A 26,817-nucleotide genomic window follows, 5' to 3' on the forward strand; every position below is an offset into this window, starting at 1 on the left:
ATATAAAGAGAAATAAATGAAAGAATACATAAATACATGTGTAAATATTAAAAGGAGTAAATAAAAGAATGCATAAATGTGGAAATATAAAGAGGAATAAATAAAATAATAAATAAATGAGGAAATATAAAGACAAATAATAAAATGTAAAAAAAATAATTATGAGCATTTTCATTTTTTCACATTTATTTTTTATTTATTTCTCTATATATTTATGTATTTTTAAAATCTATTTGTATTTATTTTTTGCAATATGAATTTTAATTAAAATAGAGTATACTGTATATGTGCAGGAATTGATGACTCAGCCTGGGCAGGAAGCCCCGCCCAAAGCCATCTGATTGACAGCTTGGCCCTTCAAGGAATAGCAAAAGCAATAGAGAAAAGAATAAAGAAAAGTAAAGGGATAAAAATAAATAAATTACATGATATAAAAATAAATAGATTTGTTTCTTGTAAATATATATAGAAAAAAGAGTATTTATATGCAAGAAATAAATAAATAAATATATATATATTTAAAATTATATGAATACATATATACTGAAATACATGGACAAATACATGTGAAAATAAATGAAAATGCTAAATGCAGTACCTGTGAGGGTTTCTGGACAATATTTGTTGAGGAGAGTATTAAATACTTGACAAATCTCACTTTAAGGTACATTTTGAACAGATAAAAAATGTGCGATTCATTTGTGATTAATCACAATTAACTATTTTAATCGATTGACATCCCTAATTAAAACAGTTATTATTGAAGAAAAGAAGAAGAACAACAATATAACCACTGATTCATATCTTTTCAACAGTGCAAATGCAAATCTACAGACACACTCATGTTCATATTGGGTTATTTATTGATTTACAGAATTGTGATTCTTCTTATTCTTTGTTACTACTGGCTGTTTTACAGCTCTTACAGTCAAGGAGTGAGTGGAGTTCAGCTTTGGTGAATTTGACATGTTTAACTGTGACTTTAAGCAGTTTGGATTGAAACTCAACCTCACAAACTGTTATGATGAAGCTCCGCCCATCACCTGACTCACCTGAGACAAACCAAGAAACAGGTTTTTATTCTGTCAACACACACACACTGAGAGACGGTCGATAAGATTCACCTTCAGACTAAAACCACCACTTCCACTGAGAGAGGACATCTACGGGAGGGAATACTGGGAATACTGGAATACTACCACTTCAACCAGCTGCTGAATCCACAAACTGAACCAGAGTTTAACAAGAACAACGACTCAAAGTTAAAGTAACTTTCAGGGAACAGGGAGTGGCTGAGCCGTCTGCCTGCTGTGTTTTCAGCTTCACTCAGAGACTAAATGGCTTCCAGATTAGAGGACGATCTCTGCTGTTCTGTCTGCCACGACATCTTTAAAGATCCTGTCATCCTGTCATGTAGCCACAGCTTCTGTAAAGTCTGTCTGCAGAGCTGGTGGACAGAGAAACACGTCCGAGAGTGTCCACTTTGTAAGAGAAGACATTCAAAGAACGTCCTACCTCCTAACTTGGATTTAAAGAACGTGTGTGAGAGTTTCTTACAGGAGAGAGATCAGAGATCTTCAGAGGCTCTCTGCAGTCTGCACTCTGAGAAACTCAAACTCTTCTGTCTGGACCATCAGCAGCCGGTGTGTCACATCTGCAGAGATTCAGAAACACACACCAACCACAGATTCAGACCCATCGATGAAGCTGCACGACAACACAAGAAGGAACTTCAGGAAACTCTGGAGCCCTTAAAGGAGAAGTTAAAGGTTTTTGAAAGAGTTAAAGTGAAGTTTGATCAAACAGCAGAATACATGAAGGTCCAGGCCCGACACACAGAGAGGCAGATTAAGAAGCAGTTTAAGAAGCTTCACCAGTTTCTAGAAGAGGAAGAGGAGGCCAGGATGGCTGCACTGAGGGAGGAAGAGGAGCAGAAGAGTCAGATGATGAAGGAGAAGATGGAGGCTGTGAGCAGAGAGATAGCAGCTCTTTCAGACACAGTCAGAGCCACAGAGGACGAGCTGAGAGCTGAAGACGTCTCATTCATGCTCAACTACAAGGCTGCAGTGGAAAGAGTCCAGCAGCGCCCCCTGTTGGAGGATCCACAGCTGCTCTCAGGAGCTCTGATAGACCAGGCCAAACACCTGGGCAACCTGACCTTCAACATCTGGAACAAGATGAAGGACATGGTCTCCTACACTCCTGTGATTCTGGACCCAAACACTGCTAGTCCAAGACTCATCCTGTCTGAAGATCTGACCAGTGTGAGACGAGAAACAGAGAGACAGCAGCTTCCTGATAATCCAGAGAGGATTAATGCTTGCTTGTACCGCTCTGTCCTGGGCTCTGAGGGCTTTAACTCAGGGACTCACAGCTGGGACGTCCAGGTTGGAGACTGTATATACTGGTTACTGGGTGTGTTTGCAGAGTCTGCCCAGAGGAAGGGAGACATATGGTCTGGATCATGGGCATTGTGGTTCAGAGGTGGTAAATACAATACATTTTCCCCACCAAATGAATCCACTGATCTCGTAGTGCAGAAGAAGCTCCAGAGGATCAGAGTGAATCTGGACTGGAACAAAGGAAAGCTGTCGTTCTCTGATCCTGATACTAACACACACATACACACCTTCACACACACTTTCACTGAGAGGATGTTTCCATACATTAGCACTTTGCATCTCCCACTGAAGGTTTTACCAGTGAAGGTCTCTGTGACTATAGGACAACAGAAATAGATGAAGATGATGATGATGGTGATGATGATGATGATGATGATGATGGTGACATGCTGAATATTCTTCTGAGTCTTTGAGGAACATGTGACTATGTTGTCCTGATGATGATGTTGGTTGTCATGGTGATGTGGATGACATCTACACTAAAACAACAAACAATAAGAAACATGTAAAAAATGTTTAATTTAAAGTCAAAGAGTTTAAAACAACAGACAAATAGTATAAACAAAAACAATAACTTTATAAATAATTCAAGATTGTTTTTTTTAGGACTGAACGATTTTGATAAAATATCTAAATATGATTATTTTGACTGATATTGCGATATGATTTGCGATATTAGAGGAAATGATAACTTCTACATCATTATTCTCATTTTCATTGATAAACATGTCAAAATGAGTTATGGTGTGATTTTTGTGTGATGTGTATACCAAACAAAGTCTGTAGAATATGATGTGTCGGTCAGGACATCTCTGCAGCACCACAATATTTAATGTAAAATGCTATTTTGACACATATTTCATCTTTAACAAATAATGCGCCTGGCTATATTGCACTTTTGATAAAATGTTCGCCCTCGTCTTTGTTCATGTCAAAGTTTATTCTTGTAAATAGTCCAATCAGAACATTTATTGAGATGAAAAAATACAGATATATATTCAGTTATATTTAAAGACTTTGAAATGTAGAAGGGTTTCCAGGAAGCAGGTTTAACATCAGTCCATGTTCCAGATGTTGGGTTTATTTGGTAACATGATCCAGATCAACTCAGTGAACTTGGACCAGAAACCAGGTTTGCTGCTGTGTTTACACACATTACTGATGTAACATCATCAGAATTAATAACTCATATTTAGTCTCCTGTTTCTGAATCACAAGACCTGTCAGTCAAGATGTGATTGACAGCATCTTCAGATTGGTTTTGGTGGTGGGAGGGGCTACTCTTTGGTTTACCATCATTGATTATATTTTTAATGTGAAGTTTCTGTGTATTTGAACAGCAGGTTCAAACATTGATTTGTTTATTCATGTAAAGTGTTAAAGAGATTTTATTTCACATCATGTGTTCACTGTAATTCATCATTAGAAATTAGATTAAAGCTTCAACTGGAAAATTAAAGTGTCTCATGAAGCAGAAACTGGTGGTGGTTTTGTTTTTGATCTGTTCTAAGGTTGAAACTTTAAAATGTAATAAACAGTGTATATACAGTTTATAAGGGCTGAAAAGTTTCTGTTCTAGTCCTCAGTAAAGTCTGTCGGAGTCAAAGCTTTTTGTAAATGTTGCTTTGTACATCAGGCTTCAGTCACACAGTCATAGAAACCTGCTGTTTGTAATCTGCTGCCACTAACTCAAGTTTTCAACGGTAGTGTATCTCCTGTGGGACACACGTTACCCCCCTGCACTGACGATAAATCCAGCTTTACTCCGGTGCTCTGGATGCCAAACCATTCACTTATGCTTTTAGTCCGCTGAATTGCAATATGAAACACAACTGGCAGTTATGCAAAAACAGAAAGAGCACAGAAATGTCAGTGGGATTACATAGCTTTTTATTTGAAAAGGTTAACAACAATAAATTAGAAACATGTAACAGTCCTCTATCCTTGTGGCACAGTTCCTCCTTTCCCATTCCTTCATCATAATGTTTGTAACGACGTATCAGAATCAAGTCTTTATTTAGAGGTGATTCAGAATTGTGGATCAACCCCAACCTTAATCACTGACTGAAGCAGATGAACCAGTGGGCTACCTCCAGGTCTGAGAAGTGAAGCCAATGCTGAAGTGCCTTAAACCTGCATTCTTTCTAACGGCCAGCAGGGGACGACTCCTCTGGTTGCAAAAAGAAGTCTGATTGTATAGAAGTCTATGAGAAAATGAGGCTACTGCTCACTTGATGTATTACCTCAGTAAACACTTGACAACAGTCACAATAAAGCAGCCTATAAGATGGACAAATGCCAGCAGAGAAATTAAGTCAACATCCAGTATTCTCCCATCATGCAACACTGTGGGGACATCCACTAAATGGAAGTTTGAATCATTTCATTCTTCTTCTTTTGGAGACAAAATGATTTCACTCGTAATTAAAACATTTGGTGTCTGAATTATACTGTTTTTATCTCTGTTAAGATTAGGGCTGTCAAAGTTAACATGATAATAACACGTTAAGGTAAATTTGTTTTTAATGCCACTCATTTCTTTAACGCATTAACGCAACTTGTTATTTTTAGGTTGTAGCTCAGTTTTAAAGCTAGAGTGAAAATACTAGTATCATATGAAACTAGAAAACTTAAAGAATCCATCCATGTCATACTAGCTTGTTGTGAGGAGGTTAAATAACGCTACAGACTTACACTAAATTCTGGCGAGGAAAAACCGACATGGCCATTTTCAAAGGAGTCCCTTGACCTCTGACCTCCAGATATGTGAATGAAAATGGGTTCTATGGGTACCCACGAGTCTCCCCTTTACAGACATGCCCACTTTATGATAATTGCATGCAGTTTGGGGCAAGTCATAGTCAAGTCAGCACACTGACACACTGACAGCTGTTGTTGCCTGTTGGGCTGCAGTTTGCCATGATTATGATTGAGCATATTTTTTATGCTAAATGCAGTACCTGTGAGGGTTTCTGGACAATATCTGTCATTGTTTTGTGTTGTTAATTGATTTACAATAATAAATACTGCATAAAGCAGCATATTAGTCCCATGTTGATAAGAGTATTAAATACTACAAATCTCCCTTTAAGGTACATTTTGAACACATTAGAAATCTGTGATTAATTTGTGATTAATTTGCGATTAATTGTGATTAAATGTTTTAATCGATTGACATCCCTAATTAAAACAGTTATTATGGAAAGAAAGAAGAAAAACAACAATATAACCACTGATTCATATCTTTTCAACAGTGCAAATGCAAATCTACACACACACTCATGTTCATATTGGATTATTTATTGATTTACAGAATTGTGATTCTTCTTATTCTTTGTTACTACTGGCTGTTCTGCAGCTCTTACAGTTAAGGAGTGAGTGAAGTTCAACTTTGGTGAACTTTCACATGTGTGACTATGCCTTTAAGCAGTTTGAAATCTAGCTCAATTATACTCAATTAGTTATGATGAAATGCCGCCCATCAACTGACTCTCTGAGACAAACCAGGAAAACAGGTTGTTAGTCTGCCTCACTGAGACGACACACACACACACACACACACACACACACACACTGAGAGACGGACGATAAGATTCACCTTCAGACCAAAACCACCACTTCCACTGAGAGAGGACATCTACAGGAGGGAATACTGGGAATACTGGAATACTACCACTTCAACCAGCTGCTGAATCCACAAACTGAACCAGAGTTTTACAAGAACAAAGACTCAAAGTGAAAGTTACTTTCAGGGAACAGGGAGTGGCTGAGCCGTCTGCCTGCTGTGTTTTCAGCTTCACTCAGAGACTAAATGGCTTCCAGATTAGAGGACGATCTCTGCTGTTCTGTCTGCCACGACATCTTTAAAGATCCTGTCATCCTGTCATGTAGCCACAGCTTCTGTAAAGTCTGTCTGCAGAGCTGGTGGACAGAGAAACACGTCCGAGAGTGTCCACTTTGTAAGAGAAGATCTTCAAAGAACATCCTACCTCCTAACTTGGATTTAAAGAACGTGTGTGAGAGTTTCTTACAGGAGAGAGATCAGAGATCTTCAGAGGCTCTCTGCAGTCTGCACTCTGAGAAACTCAGACTCTTCTGTCTGGACCATCAGCAGCCGGTGTGTCTCGTCTGCATAGAGTCAGAAAAACACACCAACCACAGATTCAGACCCATCGATGAAGCTGCACGACAACACAAGAAGGAACTTCAGGAAACTCTGGAGCCCTTAAAGGAGAAGTTAAAGGTTTTTGAAGAAGTTAAAGTGAAGTTTGATCAAACAGCAGAACACATGAAGGTCCAGGCCCGACACACAGAGAGGCAGATTAAGGAGCAGTTTAAGAAGCTTCACCAGTTTCTAGAAGAGGAAGAGGAGGCCAGGATGGCTGCACTGAGGGAGGAAGAGGAGCAGAAGAGTCAGATGATGAAGGAGAAGATGGAGGCTGTGAGCAGAGAGATAGCAGCTCTTTCAGACACAGTCAGAGCCACAGAGGACGAGCTGAGAGCTGAAGACGTCTCATTCCTGCTCAACTACAAGGCTGCAGTGGAAAGAGTCCAGCAGCGCCCCCTGCTGGAGGATCCACAGCTGCTCTCAGGAGCTCTGATAGACCAGGCCAAACACCTGGGCAACCTGACCTTCAACATCTGGAACAAGATGAAGGACATGGTCTCCTACACTCCTGTGATTCTGGACCCAAACACTGCTCATCCAGAACTCATCCTGTCTGAAGATCTGACCAGTGTGAGACGAGGAGAGGAACAGCAGCTTCCTGATAATACAGAGAGGATTAATAAATACCGCTCTGTCCTGGGCTCTGAGGGCTTTAACTCAGGGACTCACAGCTGGGACGTCGAGGTTGGAGACTGTACAAGCTGGGGACTGGGTGTGTTAGCAGAGTCTGTCCAGAGGAAGGGAGACATACTGTCTGGATTATGGAGAATAAGGTTCTATAATGGTAAATACAGCGCAGTCTCCCCATCAGATCTCACTGTTCTAGTAGTACAGAAGAAGCTCCAGAGGATCAGAGTGAATCTGGACTGGAACAAAGGAAAGCTGTCCTTCTCTGATCTTGATACTAAGACACACATACACACCTTCACACACACTTTCACTGAGAGGATGTTTCCATACATTGGAACTGTGGATCTCCTACTGAAGATTTTACCAGTGAAGGTCTCTGTGACTGTAGGACAAAAGAAATAGATGATGATGATGATGATGACATGCTAAATTTTCTTCTGAGTCTTTGAGGAACATGTGACTATGTTGTCCTGATTATGATGTTGGTTGGCGATATGATTTGCGATATTAGAGGGAATGATAACTTCTACATCATTATTCTCATTCTCATTGATAAACATATTAAAATGAGTTATGGTGGGATTTTTGCGTGACATGTGTACCAAACAAAGTCTGTAGAATATGATGTGTCGGTCAGGACATCTCTGCAGCACCACAATATTTAATGTAAAATGATATGTTGACACATATTTCATCTTTAACAAATAATGCGCCTGGCTATATTGCACTTTTGATCAAATGTTCGCCCTCGTCTTTGTTCATGTCAAAGTTTATTCTTGTAAATAGTCCAGTCAGAACATTTATTGAGATGATAAAATACAGATATATATTCAGTTATATTTAAAGACTTTGAAATGTAGAAGGGTTTCCAGGAAGCAGGTTTAACATCAGTCCATGTTCCAGATGTTGGGTTTATTTGGTCACATGATCCAGATCAACTCAGTGAACTTGGAGCAGAAACCAGGTTTACTGCTGTGTTTACACACATTACTGATGTAACATCATCAGAATTAATAACTCATATTTAGTCTCCTGTTTCTGAATCACAAGACCTGTCAGTCAAGATGTGATCGACAGCAGCTTCAGATTGGTTTTGGTGGTGGGAGGGGCTAGTCTTTGGTTTACCATTATTGATTATTGATTGTATCTTTAATGTGAAGTTTCTGTGTATTTGAACAGCAGGTTCAAACATTGATTTGTTTATTCATGTAAAGTGTTAAAGAGATTTTATTTCACATCATCTGTTCACTGTAATTCATCATTAGAAATGAGATTAAAGCTTCAACTGGAAAATTAAAGTGTCTCATGAAGCAGAAACTGATGGTGGTTTTGTTTTTGATCTGAGGTTGTAACTTTAAAATGTAATACATACTGTATATACAGCATATACAGGACAGATCGAGTTCATGAGTTGTGACGTGTTTGTTGACGTTGCCAGAAATGGCGGAGGCCATGGAAGTAAATATTTTGATGTATAATAATTTAATATATTGTCATTTTAATCGTATATTATTTTTCTTAGTAATTTTATATGTCTAAGGAAAATGTTGATATTCCAACGGCCTCATCTTTTTCCTCTGTCATTATGCTTTACATTTATTGCTTTATGTTACCCATTCGCTAGCTTGCTAATTTGACGCCGACAGTAACGTTGATATTGCTGTTGCTTAGCAGCTGTGTTCTCACGACTTAACCACTTAAACAGCAAGCATATCGTGTACACGACTTCCCATGTTGTAAACACAAGCTCATGAGTTTCATTTGGAGGCACCAAAAAACCAAGATAGTGACGGCCAAAATGCAGACCTCGAGGGTTGGGTGGGTGACGTCACGGTCACTACATCAACATCTGATAAACAGTCTGTGGGTTTGATGTTGATCACTATACTTCCCGTCTTCTCAAATCTGTTATTTTTTCTGAGTGCTGCCATGTTGCTGTTCATCCTGTGAGATCATAGTGTCTCTCTGTGTCTGATGGCGACGCTTTCTGTCTGCAGGTCTGTGCTTACAAGTGAAGCTGCAGCGATGTTTGCCATTTAAACATAAGGTGAGTACCAGAGGAGTGACTTGTTGTTAAAGTGTTAAACTTTCTTGTCTAAAAACACACATTTTCTTTCTTACTTTCTCACTTGTCACACATCTAGCCATGCAAATCATTTAGTGTTTATGTAGTATATAGATATCTGCCTCCACTCCACATACAATGGAGGTGGATGCAGTCCCAATTTCTCTAGATCAGGGGTTTTCAAAGTCTGATACTGCTGCTGTTCATCAGATGAATGTGTGACAACTGCTTCCCCCCCTCCCCAACACCCACCGCCGTCACCCTCATCCGGTGACGGTCGATGGGACATTCAGAGCCTCTCTAATGGCAAAAATGGCAAATTGTCACCATTAAAAGTATGCTGAATCAGTTATTAGCAGCTCCTGTCTGTAGTGTACCCATGGACGTACACACAACTGTCACTGGATTACTGTGAAACTGGAGAAAACTTAAAAACCTGATAATTCTCAGGCTATACTGCAAGTTCTGCAGCTATAAGGAGCGCCTTTTTAAGATTTCTAAGTGGATTAGTTGACATTTATTCTCGTTGGGTCTGGCTCACAATCGCTGTTCCAGTTCATTCCAAAGGTGTTGGATATGGAGTCATTGGAGTGCCATGAAAAATGATAAATCTTTAAAGGAATAAGAAAATAAATGCGGGAATATAAAGACAAATAATAAAATATAAAATAATTATTAAAAGCATTTTCATTTATTTATTATTTATTATTTATTTGGTCATTTATTTCTGTATATATTTATTTTTGTGTTTTGAAAAAATAATACTAAAAAAATATATATTTATTTATTTATTTATTTTTTGCATAGGAAGATATACTGTATATGTAAATGTGTGAAGGATTGACTACTCAGCCTGGGCAGGAAGGCCCACCTAAAGCTGATATTGACTGACAGCTTGGCCCTTCAAGGAATAGCAACAGCAATAAGGGATAAAAATAAATTAATTATATTATATAAAAATACATAATTTTTTTTTGTAAATATACAAAAACATTACTAATTTTTATGCAAAAATGTAATATATATAAATATAAATATATTAGTTTCCATTTATTTCTGTTTATATTTCTTTCTATAATAAAATAAATATATTTTTTTAATTTATAGAAATAAATGTATACAGAAAAAATTAACAAATAAAGGTTGGAAAACATAAAGTTGGAAGAACATTATTATTTAAAATATCACTGTATGCTGGAGCATTAAGATTTCCTTTCTTTGGAACTAAGGGGCCCAAACCAGGAAAATAAACCCTAAAAACTGCCAACATCCATGCTAATGTTGTGATATATTTATATTTATTCTTATTCTGTTGTTTGGAAATGTTTCTTGTGTCTTATGAGCAGTTTATTCTGTCACCAGTTCAGATTATTAACTCCCTTTGTTGTTCTCTGAGCTGCACGTGTCCCATTTCTCTGTTGATCTCAATTTCCTGCTTCATTCCAAGCGTTTCTTTTACACCAAACATTTAATTGAATGCATTTAAAATACTCCTTACTGTGTTCATAGTTGAATTTCCTGAATAAATAACACATGAAATCATACAGCACAGCGTGCGACTCCGCCTTTTAACATTAGTTTGTTTTTCTTTTTCTTCTCAGCTGGAGATTTACATTGCAGAAGGAACCCATTCCACTGAAGAAGATAGTAAGTCTGTTTTTATTTATTTTTTAATTTAATAGAGCAAATGGCTTCTTTAGATTTAACAACCTCCCACTGAGGCAGCTCTCTGAGTCATGTGGGATGTAACGTGTTCTGCACAGAAATCAGCATCAGTATTTACAGGTTAGTGAGGTGGGGGAAAGAAACTCGCCGTCACAGGAGAGAGAATGATGAAAAGTTGCTGCTGTTGTGTAGCGGGTTAACCGAAGCTTTCACACGGACATTTGAGGCTCATACGACACGTGAATATTCACTGTCAGTGTACTAAATGGCTAAATGATGCAGGTGACAGTGACTAACATGGCTAGCTAACATTAACTTGAGTGTGAGGTCATTAACGTTATAGCAGCATCAGACTGTCGTCTCCAACTAAATCTCAGCCTATAGATCAAACAGTTGGCAATTAACACGTTGGTTATTTACAGACAACACTCAGCCAAACGGGATTCAATCAGATATGTAGAGATGTCTGGATCAGTAATATCAGTCCACTTTGTTGGACGAGGGAAGACTGAAGGGACATGGCGGCGATCAACCTTCATTTATGAAGGTATCGCCAACGCTCAGGTTCAGACAAGGTCGCTAAATAATTATTAGATGTGTGTATAAAACAAACATTTGTATAACAAGAGATGAATGTGTATGAATTTATCAAAATTACAATCCAAATATATGGGGCGGCTGTGGCTCAGAGGGTAGAGCAGGTTGTCCACCAATCGGAAGGTCGGTGATTCAATCCCCGGCTGCTCCAGGTCACATGTCGATGTGTCCTTGAGCAAGACACTTAACCCCAAAATTGCTCCCGAAGGCATAGCCATCGGTGTGTGAATGAGTATTTAGATTAGATCCTGATGGGCAAAGTTGGCACTTTAGCAGCCTCTGCCATCAGTGTATGAATGTGTGTGAATGCTGACATGTAAAGCGCTTTGAGTGGTCGGAAGGCTAGAAAAGCGCTATATAAGTCCAAGTCCATTTTACATACGTCAAATTGCATCTACAATTTTCTGTCCCCCAAAAGGGGGCGTGGCCTTGATTTTTTGTGAAGTACCGGTACAGTATGTGCCGGTCTGATGTTTTACTGAAGCTTTGTTGAGGTCACTAAGGTCAGTGTGTTGTTGGTGTAGTGTTTGTGTTGTCTGGTTGTGATTGACTTTGTGTCTCCAGTTAACAAGCAGATCAACGATAAGGAGCGAGTGGCGGCCGCCATGGAAAACCCCAACCTGAGGGAGATGGTGGAGCAGTGTGTCACCGAACCGGACGACTGACTGACTGACGGAGGGAGGGAGGGAGCGCCACCTCCCTGAAGGAAACACCTCGGAGCCGCAGTGTGTGTGTGTGTGTTGTATGTGTGTGTTCCCACAGTGCCTGTAGATGTTATTCAGAGGAGTCCTGAGCGTCTGTCTGATGGCAGAGGCTTGTGGCGGCTCTGGGGAGTCAGCTGGTGTTTGGAGGATTTTCTCCAGTGAGTAGCTTGAATACTGAGCGGTGAATAAAAGCCCCAATGGAAGCTGGAATAAAGCCACAGATGTGTGTGTGTGTGTGAGTGTGTGTTGACACTCCGATCATTCCCTGCTGGACGGCGTCGCGGTGAACAGCAGCAGGTCTTTGTTGTCGTCTGGATCGGACGCTGCAGAGGAAATGGGCCAGAGATTTTAGAAGTCTGTCCTTTTGTTAATCACTCAGATTCAAGTCTGAGTAGAAAGTGTGAATCTTTTAGAGGTGATTATTTTCAATAAAAAAAAGATGTGATGTACAAAAGAATCCGTTATTAAAAGCTAGGTCAACGAGAAGCTGCTTTGAGTCGTGTGTGATTGACAGAGTAATGTGTCTTACTTCGAATCAGGAGATCTTTGACTACCTATTAAAATGCCACTTTAACACAAATACACAAATTATTAATTATAAGGGATGTACTGATTTATCGGCCGATATTCACCTTGTTGACTGCAATCGGCCTATCGGGAAATAAGATGACATTCACCGATGGCAGTGGCCGATGTTTATCTGTTGTGTTGCGTTCATTTTGTGCCGGCTAAATGTTGCGTTGTTAGCTGCTGATTTAATTACATTTAATTTATGTTTCACTAAATGTTTTTGTTGGGCTATGGAAGTACTGAAAAAGTAATTCCTCTCATTGAGTAGGTAGTTGTATACAGACTAAAGGAGCTTTTGATGCAGTTGTTTATCATGAAAGAAGGTTATATTTAAAGCTTGTTTCATTCATTTGTATGATTTAATGTGCTCATTCAAGATATGAATGAAAGGCTGAATGACTTAAAGAGTGAAGACAGCTCAGTTATTATTTTATAATGAAGATGTCTTTGTTTTCCAAAGGGGGAATGAATAACAGAATAAACATCAAAACATCAGTATCGGCCAAATTCTAATTTTAAACATCGATATCGACCCATAATTTTGGTGCATCCCTATTAATTATTATTATTAAACACTATTTTTTATCTGGAATGACCCTGTGGTTATTCCCTGGGACATAACCTTAAAGGGGCACTCTACTGATTTTACACCTGAAGTGAACAGAATAAATAAATCATGAGATTAATTCTTAGATTATTTCAGGACTCCTGTAGTAATGACGTGGCTCCACCTGTTGGGGGCGCTGTTGGACCTAATCAAAGATCCTGAGGGGAATTAATGAGAGCTGTGTCAGGACCTCAGAGATGAATAAACATCACAACAGTTTTCACTGGAGCTTTGAATTCAACAGACACATTGAATTAATAAACACTTGTAAAGTTGCTGGACAGAAGTCAGAGTCTGTCTGGAATTTAAACCCAAAGTGTGTTCTGGATTTAACGTATCATCAGTCCAACAGCATCCACACTAAAAGCCCTCTGTTTTCTGGTTTGATGGATTCCTGCAGCTGAACTGATGACAACAACAAAACCAAGGTTTTTACTCTCAGAGGACCTACAGTGTGTTTTATAGTCTCATCACACTTACAGCCGCGGCTCTGCTGTTGTTCAGGGGTTTCAAGAATATTTGTTTCTTTCAACCATAAAAAGAACAACTTGTGCATCAACAGGATGAAAACATGAACACAATGTTCTCTGTGGAAACGGGGACAAAGAATATAGATATTTTCCAGTTGTTAGTTCTTTTATTGACATAAAAAGACAAAACATTTGGGTCTAAATATACAAAACAAAGAAAAAATATAATATACAAAATAAACCCATTACTAAAAATAAAGAAATTCACATTTCACATGTTTGTGAAATAATTCTGTGACTAAAATGTGGAGTAATCTGTAAAACGTGCAACATCCCAAACTAAAGTCTATCGAATATGGAAATCAGGAAATATTTTCACTCACAAACCACAAAGTGTCTGGACTGATTTCCCCTTTCTTTCAAACTGTATCAGTTCACAGGAATTTCGCATGAAAATCAAATTACTTGACTTGAAATTTAGTGTTGCCTAAACTTTTACATTGTTGTGGTGTTTCCTACGACGGTCCATTGTACGTAAAATTAATTATTACAGAGCCTGGTGAGGGGGGTAATATTCTGAGATTAAAGTCATAATTATATGAGAAAAAAACGTTTAATATTCTCTGAGATTAAAGTGGTAAATTTATAAGGAAAGAAAATCTGAAATTATCTGAAATTCTAAAGTCACAAATTTATGATAAAAAAAAAATCTGAAAAGTGTGTGTTTTTTGTGTCGAGGAACCACATCGCCTCACTTTGCAAGGCTGGAGCAACATCATTACACCACAGACGCCGCCGCTTGCCGTGTATTACTGTATGCCTGCAGTGGATGACATCATCAAATTATACTTTCTAATCGGATTTTAGCCCAGAATCACCAGATTATCATCAGTATCCAGACATTGAAGATACATTGAAGCTGTGAATTGGGCCTGTTGAGAAGAAAACAAGATACTGATTTGGATGAGTAAAGCCATGTTCCATACTGATGAGGTTGATTCAGCCTTGCAAAGTGAAGAGATGTGGTTCCTTGGCAAAGAAAAAAAACTTTTTTCCTGATTTTTTTTCTCGTAAATTTGAGACTTTAATCTCAGAGATTATTCAAATTTTTATCTCGTAAATTTACGACTTTAATCTCAGAGAATATCCAAGTTTTTTTCTCGTAAATTTACGACTTTAATCTCAGAGAATGTTCAAGTTCTTATCTTATAAATTCACAACTTTAATCTCGGAGAATAGCCAAGGTTTTTTTCTCATAAATTTACGACTTTAATCTCAGAGAATATCTGTTTTCTTTTTCTTGTAAATATTGTTTTTGAGTTTCTGAGTTTTTTTTTCTCAGAAAATAACCCTCACCCGTCTCTGTACTTTTTGTTTTTACCCACAATGGCCCTGACACGCCTTCTTTTTCCCCTTGATGCTGCGTTAAGCAAGCATTGACGAGCTACAGAATCTTGATAGATAATGACATCATTTACATAAAAAAATATATAATAAAAATGCATTATTAAAGATTAAATCAACTTCCAACCTTCAGGCTTGTGACCTCTTATAAAAAAAGTAGTGTCTAATGTTTCAGATGTTTGTGAGTAGTCAGTTCCACCAAAGAGACATTTAAACTCTAAACTTCCCACATGTATCATTTCAATAATTATACCATATTTCCCCCCAAAATTAGAAAAATTCAGACAGTGAAAACATATTTATATATCAGAATTTCTTCTTCTTCTTCTTTAACAGTAACATACTGCTCTAACATTGATGCTTCAATATTAATAATGCATTATCATATCATAATGGGCCAGTTTTCTGCAGAATGAGTACTTTTACTTTTACTTTGCTGATAATACTTCTGCACTTTTGAATGCAGGACTTTTACTTGTAATGGAGTATTTTTACATCCATGAATTGATACTTTTACTAAGTAAAAGATGTGAATACTTCTTCCACCACTGAGAAAAAACAGCCTAAAGTACTTCCTTGGTCTGTATCAGGAAGCAGAGAAAGCAAAGTGTTATGTAATGACCCCGACCTGCCTCAAAGTCCTCGTCTGTGATCAAAGCCTGAGAGCAACAATAAAGCCTCATAACACTGGCACATCCAGCAGCTCGGCGTGGGTCAGAGCGAGTATCTGACTGAATTATGGGCCTTTGATTTCAGAAAAAGAACAAGAAGAAGAAGAAGAAGAAGAAGAGGTGATTTGCACTCAAATCAAAGCATTCTTTTTGGGACTTTATGAATTTTAGGGAGAGCTTAAAGACTGCTTTGTTGGTTCTGATGGAGAAAATTAGTATTTTCTGTCAGCTCATGTGTGTGTGTGTACTTGTACATCTATTTATGTGCGAAATAATTTGCGTTTTAGACCTTGACAGTGAGGACATTTTTGGAAAGTGAGGACACTTTGGCCGGTCCTCTTTCAAAAGCCTGTTTGAGGGTTCAGACTTGGGGACATATCACGCTCATTTTCAGGCTCATACTTGTATTTTGGGTTTTTACTAGGACTGTCAGTCGATTAAAATATTTAATCCCGATTAATCGCAAATGAATTGCACATATTTTATCTGTTCAAATGTACCTTCACATCTTTGACTCTACATTAAACATTTTTACATGTTTCTTACTATTTCTTGTTCTACTGTAGATGTCATCCACATCACCATGGCAACCAACATCATCATCAGGACAACATAGTCATATATTCGTCAAAGACTCAGAGATTAAACTTCAGCATGTTGTTGTCATCATCATCATCATCATCATCATCATCATCATCATCATCATCATCATCATCATCATCATCATCACCTTCTATTTCTGTTGTCCTACAGTCACAGAGACCTTCACTGGTAAAACCTTCAGTTCAGTCACAGTGGCAATGTATGGAAACATCCTGTCAGTGAAAGTGTGTGTGTAGGTGTGTATGTGTGTGTTAGTATCCGGATCAGAGAACAACAGCTTTCCTTTGTTCCAGTCCAGATTCACTCTGATCCTCTGGAGCTTCTTATGCACTACGAGAACAGTGGATATACCTGGTGGGGAGAATGCTCTGTATTTACCATTATAGAACCATATTGTCCATAATCCAGACCGTATGACTCCCTTCCTCTGGACAGACTCTGCTAACACACCCAGTTTCCAGCATGTGCAGTCTCCAACCTGGACGTCCCAGCTGTGAGTCCCTGAGTTAAAGCCCTCAGAGCCCAGGACAGAGTAGTCACCATCAATCCTCTCTGGATTATCAGGAAGCTGCTGTTTCTCTCCTGTTCCCACACTGGTCAGATCTTCAGACAGGATGAGTTTTGTACCAGCAGTCCTTGGGTCCAGAATCACAGGAGTGTAGGAGACCATGTCCTTCATCTTGTTCCAGATGTTGAAGGTCAGGTTGCCCAGGTGTTTGGCCTGGTCTATCAGAGCTCCTGAGAGCAGCTGTGGATCCTCCAGCAGGGGGCGCTGCTGGACTCTTTCCACTGCAGCCTTGTAGTTGAGCAGGAATGAGACGTCTTCAGCTCTCAGCTCGTCCTCTGTGGCTCTGACTGTGTCTGAAAGAGCTGCTATCTCTCTGCTCACAGCCTCCATCTTCTCCTTCATCATCTGACTCTTCTGCTCCTCTTCCTCCCTCAGTGCAGCCATCCTGGCCTCCTCTTCCTCTTCTAGAAACTGGTGAAGCTTCTTAAACTGCTCCTTAATCTGCCTCTCTGTGTGTCGGGCCTGGACCTTCATGTGTTCTGCTGTTTGATCAAACTTCACTTTAACTTCTTCAAAAACCTTTAACTTCTCCTTTAAGGGCTCCAGAGTTTCCTGAAGTTCCTTCTTGTGTTGTCGTGCAGCTTCATCGATGGGTCTGAATCTGTGGTTGGTGTGTTTTTCTGAATCTCTGCACATGTGACACACCGGCTGCTGATGGTCCAGACAGAAGAGTCTGAGTTTCTCAGAGTGCAGACTGCAGAGAGCCTCTGAAGATCTCTGATCTCTATCCTGTAACAAACTCTCATACAGGTTCTTTAAAGCCAAGTTAGGAAGTAGGAAACTCTTTGATCGTCTTCTCTTACAAAGTGGACACTCTTGGACATGTTTATCTGTCCACCAGCTCTGCAGACAGACTTTACAGAAGCTGTGGCTACATGACAGGATGACAGGATCTTTAAAGATGTCGTGGCAGACAGAACAGCAGAAATCGTCCTCTAATCTGGAAGCCATTTAGTCTCTGAGTGAAGCTGAAAACACAGCAGGCAGACGGCTCAGCCACTCCCTGTTCCCTGAAAGCTACTTTGAGTCTTTGTTCTTGTAAAACTCTGGTTCAGTTTGTGGATTCAGCAGCTGGTTGAAGTGGTAGTATTCCCAGTATTCCCAGTATTCCCTCCTGTAGATGTCCTCTCTCAGTGGAAGTGGTGGTTTTAGTCTGAAGGTGAATCTTATCGTCGGTCTCTTAGTGTGTGTATGTATGACAGATTAACAGAATAACAACCTGTTTCCTGGTTTGTCTCAGGTGAGTCAGATGATGGGTGGAGCTTCATCATAACGGTTTGTGAGGTTGAGTTTCATTCCAAACTGCTTAAAGGCACAGTTAAACATGTCAAAGTTCACCAAAGCTGAACTCCACTCACTCCTTGACTGTAAGAGCTGTAAAACAGCCAGTAGTAATAAAGAATAAGAAGAATCACAATTCTGTTAATCAATAAATAATCCAATATGAACGTGAGTGTGTGTGTAGATTTGCATTTACAATGTTAAAACGTTTTGAATCAGTGGTTATATCGATGTTCTTCTGTTCTTCAATAATAACTGTTTTAATTAAGGATGTCAATCGATTAAAATAGTTAATTGTGATTAATCGCAAATTAATCGCACATTTTTTATCTGTTCAAGATGTACCTTAAAGGGAGATTTGTCAAGTACTTAATACTCTTAACTACATGGGAGTGGACAAATATGCTGATTAATGCAAATGCATGTATATATTTATTATTGGAAATCAATTAACAACACAAAACAATGACAAATATTGTCCAGAAACCCTCACAGGTACTGCATTTAACATAAAGAATATGCTCAAATCATAACATGGCAAACTGCAGCCCAACAGGCAACAACAGCTGTCAGTGTGTTAGTGTGCTGACTTGACTATGACTTGCCCCAAACTGCATGTGATTATCATAAAGTGGGCATGTCTGTAAAGGGGAGACTCGTGGGTACCCATAGAACCCATTTTCATTCACATATCTGGAGGTCAGAGGTCAAGTGACCCCTTTGAAAATGGCCATGCCAGTTTTTCCTCGCCAAAGTTTAACATAAGTTTGGAACGTTATTTAACCTCCTTCGTGACAAGCTAGTATGACATAATTGGTACTGATGGACTCATTAGGTTTTTTTTAATTTCATATGATACCAGTATCTTCAGTCTAGCTTTAAAACTGTTCCCTTTAAAACTTTACTTAATAATAACTTGAAGTATATTACTTTTTCTTAAGGGCAGTGGTCTCTGCTCAAATCCTTCAGTTTGAGTTCCACATCGTTGATACGGTGATAAAACGTGGAGGCGAGCGGATGGAAGAAGAGTCATGAGGCTCAATTATACCAACACACACACACACACACACACACACACACACACACACACACAAACACACAGAGTGAATCAAACTTCCTTTGTGTTGTGACATGTTCTTGATGAAAGAGCTGTAACGTCAGGTTGAAGAGAACAAAGAGAATCCCAAATACTGACCGCTGGTCAGACATCATGAATAAAATACCCGAACACAACAAACAAGCAGGTGTACTGGACACACCTGTCTGCCTGCAGCTCTGCAGTATGACGGAGTATAAGGGCCACGTTGAGGAAAAAAAATTAATCTGAGATTTCAAGAATAGAGTCATAATATTATGAGAATAAAGTCATAAGTTTATAAGAAAAAAATTCACAAATCAAAAGTTAATGCGTTAAAGAAATTAGTGGCGTTAAAATGAATTTGCGTTAATGCTTTATTATCGCATTAACTTTGACAGCCCTACTATTTTTAATGTGTTTTCCTGCTAATGTCCAGCAACACGTCTTTCCAAAATAAAACTACGTAGGTAGGTGTGGGAAAAGATCGACTTGGTTAGTTTTAGGCAACAAAACTACATAGTTAGGTTTAAGAAAAGATGGTGGTTTGGGTTCAAATAACTCTGGAAGTGCTGTAACTTAAGTACGGAAGTTATGTGACAAATAAATCAACGTTGACTTCTTGTTTCACACGGGACATGAACATCGGTCTCCTGGTGAAAGTCTGGTGTTTTTTGACCCACCCATCCATCCCGACCTCCTCCCTATGCGGCATTCACCGCTCTTTATACTTCCCGGTTAACAATTACGTGATTTCGTGCTGACCATCATGAAAAATATGTGAAATTTGTGTCTATGTACACGAATCAATACATTCAATTTCATGACTATTTCACGAACTGCTGTACGACTGAGCTGGCCTCACTAGTGAGTGAGTCTATGACGATCTGTGTCATATTTATTGGTACAAACTGAATAATGCAAATGTATAATTCTTGGTTCAATCAGTCTGTGAAGTGTCTCGATAAACACAGAAAGAGGACGTTTCACCACAGCAATAAAAAGACACAGGACAGATCAGCAGCTCTGATTAAACCAATAAATAAAAAGTAAAATCCTGAAAATGATAGTTATGCTAACCACAAAAAAAAATACATGTCCATTCAGGGGACAGCAAATGTCCCCTTTTTATTTACCTGCTCAGTAAAATCAAATAAAAGCCTCATTCTCTTCATTCATTTCTACAACAAAGTGAGTCTCAGAGGACTCTACAAGGACAAGTCAATGTGATCTGAGATAATCACAAAATAATATAATTTAACGATCTACTTGAGCCCTAAAGGTGATTTCAATGTCTCTGCTCTGCTGTATTTCTCATATCAGCCAAACAAAATCCTTTAAAAATAACATACAGCAGAGAATACCTGATGATCCAGATCAAATGAAGCTGATTTCTTTCAGACAAATTCACAAGCGTCTTTTAAACAGCCAATAAAATTAAAACCACTATTCAAATCTGCTTTAGAAACAGGAGACACTGATTAAAACGTTACTCCTCAATTAAAATCATTGTGCTGAATCATTTGGGCCTTTGCAAACGGTCATAACAAAGAGTTAACAAGACGTATTAAAGAGAGCTGCTCCTGCTGCTGCTGCTGTCTCAGGAGGAATAAAAAGGGCTTTAAAGTGGGATATCTCATTCTGTCCAACAGAACGAATGAGTTTAAAATGTAGAAGGTCATTCTGTCGAGTGGGAAAAAAAATATAACGGTATCAAAATGGACTGCTGGTGAAGTTTAAATGAAAAAGAACAATGGAGGAGTATAAAAGTACTAATCAGGTTTTTACAGCTTTTAAACCACCTGACAGAGTGAGAACGACATTTCAGATGTTTTTAATGAGACGAGCGTTGTTTGTGTACGTGATGTTGAATATAGTTTCACCGTCTCTTTGAGCTGTGCGCTTTCAGAGGTCAAAGAATGCTGGGAAAATACAGGAAGTAAACATCTCACGTTATTTCGCTGAGCTTGCTGGCTGCTGCAGACGGTGATAAGATTATTGAATATTTACAGTACATGCTGTTGAAGGATTATTTTGCACAATACACAAATTTGTTGGTTTAGTGTTATCTGATGTACTCATAAAAACACATTTTGTGTAATTGTTGAGCCTGGGATTGCCGATGCGGGTGGATGGAACATAACATGTGCTACTGGAGCTCGGTGTTCATAAGATAGGTAGGAAACTGGTAATGATTTCTGAGTTCATGCTCTGTATTTTTATTTGTGTAATGTATCTAGCAGTATATGGACACATTTCGTTTCCTTTCTAAAAGTGAGGTTTGATAAGTTACCACAAGTACTGCGTGATGATTTTACAGGGCAGTGTTGTGAATGTTTTCTGTTTTCTCCTCAGCTAGAGAGGGGCCACTGACGTATTTTAGTGTGTTAATAACTACTGTATTTGTGCCAGATACCTAGCCTCACAGCTAGAGGGTCGCAAGTTTGAATCCGCCTTGGGGCCCTTCTGTGTGGAGTTTGAATGTTCTCCCCGTGTTAGCGTGGGTTTTCTCCGGGTACTCCGGTTTCCTCCCACAGTCCAAAGACATGCAGGTTAGGTTAATTGTTGAATCTAAATTGCCCGTAGGTGTGAATGTGAGTGTGAATGGTTGTCTGTCTCTATGTGTCAGCCCTGTGATGGACTGGCGACCTGTCCAGGGTGCACCCCGCCTTCGCCCAATGTCGGCTGGTATCGGCTCCAGCCCCCCCGCGACCCCTAACGGGATAAGCGGTTGCAGATGGATGGATGGACCTGCCGTGTTTGTGTTTCATGTTGGTACTGAAATAGTGCACGATTAACTTTTATTCAAACAATACCTGTTTTTTTTTTTTTTTAAAGACTACATCAAAATGGGAAGACAATAAAAATCCCACAAAGTTTGTATTTGAAGTCTTGTTTGTGATTTATCTCGGCTTCACATGTTTGTTAGTGACATTTATGACGTGTTTTCTGTACTTAAGTTACGTTGTTTCCGCACATATTTTACTTAGTTTACGTATTTATTTTAAGCCCAACCATGATGTTTTTCCTAAATTGAACTAAGTGGTTTTGTTACCTAAACATAACTGCATAGTTGCGCTGCGTACAAATGCAAAACGGCTAAAATGCGTCCTCATGACACGCGGAATGTCCGTGTAATGTCGCGGTATTTATGCGCCTTCCCGTGAGACCGGGTTGCAGGAAAACATGTCGGCATTATACATATCTGCAAACCATGGATACGCTGAATGTTGACGTTTTTGCATTCCCATCAGAACAAGTGACGTAGTACAACGAGCGACCGTTGAAAGTTACGTGGTATAATCACGAGTATAAAGAGTGAAAAGGTCCAAACAAACGCAATACTTTCACCCAGGAGGCCGCTGATCGTGTGAAACCAGAAGTAAACATTGAGTTTATGCTTATTATGTAACGTTGCATTGCTAAGGGTGGTTGTTATTTATTAGTTACGGTTGCTACGTTATTAATTGAAATCAAACCATGATGTTTTTTCTAACTGTAACCAGGCAGTGTTGTACTGTACACTACTGTGTTACCAACATCACCAATCATTTCACACCGTTAACTATGTGGCATTGCCTTTCTGCAAGTGTGATATGATGCTGATATGAAACGTATTTTGGGTTCAGAAATGTCAGCAATCAACGTATCCTGTGGTTTGCAGAAAAGCACAATACCAACATTTTTTTTCTGGCGACTGGGTTTGAACAACGCAGGTTATTCCATCAAACAGGCAGAAATGACATTTTCCTCAAAATGTGAATTAGTAGCATATAGATGTGATTTGTAGAAGACGGTGTTGGCAGGCTTCACCACTCTTCAGGCTCCGTGTCATCAAGAGGATTTACGTCATTTGAGCCTCGCGGCCGAAGTCTTTTTCTTTTTTTAGTCGCTGTTAATGACGATCCAGGCGGGTAAAGAACATTATGATGGTCCCTCTCTGCCTGTCGCTCTTAACAATGAGCTGTTTGCAACAGAGATGATTAAGTGTTCCCAATCAGGCGAACACAAGCACATCAGAGACTTGTTCAGTGCATTCCCCTCCTGGCTGCACCGATAAACTCATTAAATGTGAAGTATTCCACCAAGATGCAACTGAATCATTTCTGAATGGCTCATTGCTGGAGTGATTCTTCTTCTTCTCTTTAATTCAGAGTCCCTATAGATCCAGAAGAAGCCCACACATCAGCAGCTCGACACCCATTCAATGTTACCTCACCAAATGAAAATGAGAGTGCAGTTTAAACCCAGTGAAACAAAATGTACTTCAGCAAAATAACAATTACAACAATAGCATTTAAACAACAGCAGTTAGAGCTCATTCAGGTTCATTCAAGCATCCAGAACACAGTTTTACAGCATCTTAAATGTCTTAATAGATCTAATAATAACAAGAACCGGGCAATTAAACAGCTTATTATCTGAAACAAGAAACAAAAGCTGTTTTGTCTTGTTTCCTCTCCTCTGAACCCTCTTCTTCTTCCCCCCTCTTTTTGTTACCTCTAAGATAGGCTATCCTTCTTGTTTCCTCTCTTTTCCTTCTCTTCTTCTTGTTTACGCCCCTCTCTTTCTTCTTCTTCTACTAACCTTTAATCTTTATTCTCTCTCCTTTAGCTTCCTCTGAGCATCCCCTCTTCATCCCTTCTGCCTCTCTAACTGCTCATTTTCTAACTCCCAATCTCTTTCCTCTATTCTGTCTTTGTCTCTTCACCTCCCTCGTCTCATTTTTCCTTCAGTCATTTTAAAGAACACAGACCACTATGAATGCTAATGAGGTTTTTCTGTTTGTTATAAGGGCCTGGGGATGTTCTGTCTGAGGGTCTAAACTGGTCATCTCAGGAGGAAACCCTCAGAAGAACTGAGGCAGAATCTGTTTTCGCAACAACTCTGTAAATAGCGACTATAAAAAAACAATAAAAACACTGACAGCTGTTTGCCTAATGACGACGCTCTACTCGGTTAGTGTTTTGCAGCTCTCCATTTAGGTTTTATTAGCACATCTGCAAAAAGCTCTCCAGCACTGAAGAGAAAACAGCTTGTTTTCATTTACCATCATTATCCATGTTGTTATGCAGTCCCACAATAACTGATCTTTAAAACCAAAATGATGAAAAAAAGGCAGCAGGATGTGATGATCCAACACAGTTTCACCGCAGTTCGTGAAATAGTCACAAAATTTAATCTATTTGATTCGTGTACACAGACATGAATTTCACTTTTTTTTCATGATGCTCAGCAACTTTCAACAACGTGTTTTTTGTGCGTTTTCCTACAAATGTCCAACAACACGTGACGCATGTGTTAATTTCCGCCCCAGTATTTTCAAAATAAAACTACTTAGTTAGGTTTAGGAGGCGGCAAAGTGGTGCAGTGGTTAGCACTGTCGCCTCACAGCAAGAGGGTTGCAGGTTTGAATCCAGCTTGGGGGGCCTTTCTGTGTGGAGTTTGCATGTTCTCCCAGTGTTAGCGTGGGTTTTCTCTGGGTTCTCTGGTTTCCTCCCACAGTCCAAAGACATGCAGGTTCATTGTTGACTCTAAATGACCTGTAGGTGTGAGTGTGAATGGTTGTCTGTCTCTATGTGTCCTGTGATAGTCTGGCGACCTGTCCAGCGTGTAATGGATGGATGGATGGATGGATATAGGTTTAGAAATAGATCGACTTGGTTACGATTAGGCAACAAAACTACTTAGTTAGGTTTAGGAAAAGATGGTGGTTTGGGTTTAAATATCACCCAAAGTGCTGTAACTTAAGTACAGAAGTTACGTGACAAATAAGTTAACGTTGACTACTGGTTTCAGCAGTCTCCTGGGTGAGAATCCTGTGTTTATTGAACCACCCATCCACCCTGACGTCCTCCCTACTCTCTATACTTCCTGGTACACAATTACGTGGATCATATACGGATTGATTTTGTGCTGAACCATCATGAAAGAAATATGAAACTCGTGTCTATGTACACGAATCAATACATTACATTTTGTGACTATTTCCCGAACTGCTGTGTGACCGGGCTGGATGATGTGGAGAGGGAAGCCAACGATGATGTGCTGGTTACTGTCATTATCATATTTATGTTGTCTTAAGTTGTTCCACTTTGCCTCTTGCCTGCAGCACTAATTAAAACTACACCGTCACCGATGATTAAAGGGTTAATCAGCTGCACCGGTGGAGTCTGCAGGCAGAACACAGCTGGCATGGAGAAACATGGATGAATCTCTGAGCACACTGTAGGCGGTGGACTAGATCTTTCTATTGATGCTCTCTGCAGCCCGCCGTTTCTTCAGGCCAAACTTAATGATAGAAGTCAAACTTTGGGCCTCCTGCTGCGGCGTCGGAGACAAAAACTATGATGAAAGTTAAATGTAAGAAACCAGACAGCTGCAGTACTTTGACATGCTCGCTCTTCTCGTCCCGTCCTCTAAAAGAATTGATCACATTACTGCTGAACAACAAATGAAGCTGATTTCTGACATCATTGTGTGCCATCACTGGTTTGTGTACCTTTTGGTTCCTAACAGTACAACAAAAACAACACGAAAGAGTCCGTTTCAGCTCTTCGATGCTTCATGTTCAGTAAACTGGATTTTAAAACAAAAAACACATAAATACTGAGGCTGATGACTGATGGGAAGCAGCTGTGTTGACAAGTGACAGGTCAGGTGATGGGCTAAGGCGGGAAACACACTGAGGACACCTGGTGGGCAGGTGAGGAATAGCCAGGTCTGTCATGGCAGACTCTTAAAGACATAGGGCCCTAATTGAATAAATGATCTATAGCGTATAGTTTGAAGTGCTTTTAGGGCGTGTCCAACTCCACTTTTGCTGGTTAAGCAGTGCACCATTGGGGTGTAAAGTAAGGCGCAAGGGGCAAAGGGGCAAAGGGCTGTATTTAGCCTCTTAGAGGGACTATTTGTAACTTTCAGAAATGCTTGTTAACAGCGACACCTGTGGCCGTGAAATCAATGAAAGTCAGCGTCGAGCTTGCGCTTGCTCGCTCTACATAGACATGAACGAGCATCGCTCAAAGCAGTGAGGCGACACACGTCAGCTAAAACCACAATATCACTCTATATGTCACCTGCTTGGCAGTAATGTTAGCTGACCAGACGAAGGTCTCTCCATGAATCAATGCTGATACTGTGTTGGCTTTTCCTGCTTCAGCCTCCAGGAAGCAGCGGGGCTCCGCAACGAGTAATAACGTTGTAGACTCCTGACCGCAGCCGGAGTGAACAGGGAGACACCGGCACCCGGTAACAAGACGACAACGTTTCTCTCTGCGAAGCTCCATCACTTCACAAGACAAGGAAAACCTCTGTTGGTCTGGAGGAGCCGCAGC

General features: G+C 39.6%; 3 protein-coding genes and 1 long non-coding RNA gene across 4 annotated transcripts; 3 read left to right on the forward strand and 1 right to left on the reverse strand.

Moving 5' to 3' along the window:
- The first annotated feature begins 833 nt into the window (after positions 1 to 833).
- Positions 834 to 2,968, forward strand: LOC119486317 (nuclear factor 7, brain-like). The gene has a single exon (XM_037766361.1). It carries the CDS (start codon positions 1,338 to 1,340, stop codon positions 2,736 to 2,738), a length of 1,401 nt encoding a protein of 466 aa, XP_037622289.1. The 5' UTR covers positions 834 to 1,337; the 3' UTR covers positions 2,739 to 2,968.
- A 2,944-nt stretch (positions 2,969 to 5,912) lies between these two features.
- Positions 5,913 to 8,517, forward strand: LOC119486327 (E3 ubiquitin-protein ligase TRIM39-like). The gene has a single exon (XM_037766371.1). It carries the CDS (start codon positions 6,214 to 6,216, stop codon positions 7,600 to 7,602), a length of 1,389 nt encoding a protein of 462 aa, XP_037622299.1. The 5' UTR covers positions 5,913 to 6,213; the 3' UTR covers positions 7,603 to 8,517.
- Positions 8,518 to 9,190: 673 nt separating this feature from the next.
- Positions 9,191 to 12,717, forward strand: LOC119486382. Its single transcript, XR_005206510.1, has 4 exons — positions 9,191 to 9,247; positions 10,867 to 10,912; positions 12,092 to 12,266; positions 12,453 to 12,717. It is a non-coding gene; the product is annotated as an uncharacterized LOC119486382 (long non-coding RNA).
- Positions 12,718 to 16,460: 3,743 nt separating this feature from the next.
- On the reverse strand, positions 16,461 to 18,489 carry LOC119486330 (nuclear factor 7, brain-like). Its single transcript, XM_037766375.1, has one exon. It carries the CDS (start codon positions 18,073 to 18,075, stop codon positions 16,687 to 16,689), a length of 1,389 nt encoding a protein of 462 aa, XP_037622303.1. The 5' UTR covers positions 18,076 to 18,489; the 3' UTR covers positions 16,461 to 16,686.
- Between the last annotated feature and the right edge of the window lie 8,328 nt (positions 18,490 to 26,817).

This window comes from Sebastes umbrosus, chromosome 4, assembly GCF_015220745.1.
Source record: "Sebastes umbrosus isolate fSebUmb1 chromosome 4, fSebUmb1.pri, whole genome shotgun sequence".
In the NCBI taxonomy this organism is placed as follows: domain Eukaryota; kingdom Metazoa; phylum Chordata; class Actinopteri; order Perciformes; family Sebastidae; genus Sebastes; species Sebastes umbrosus.

Excerpts from the sequence above, each read along its gene's own strand:
- LOC119486317 (XM_037766361.1), top strand. The coding sequence starts at position 1,338 with ATGGCTTCCAGATTAGAGGACGATCTCTGCTGTTCTGTCTGCCACGAC.
- LOC119486327 (XM_037766371.1), top strand. The coding sequence starts at position 6,214 with ATGGCTTCCAGATTAGAGGACGATCTCTGCTGTTCTGTCTGCCACGAC.
- LOC119486330 (XM_037766375.1), bottom strand. The coding sequence starts at position 18,075 with ATGGCTTCCAGATTAGAGGACGATTTCTGCTGTTCTGTCTGCCACGAC.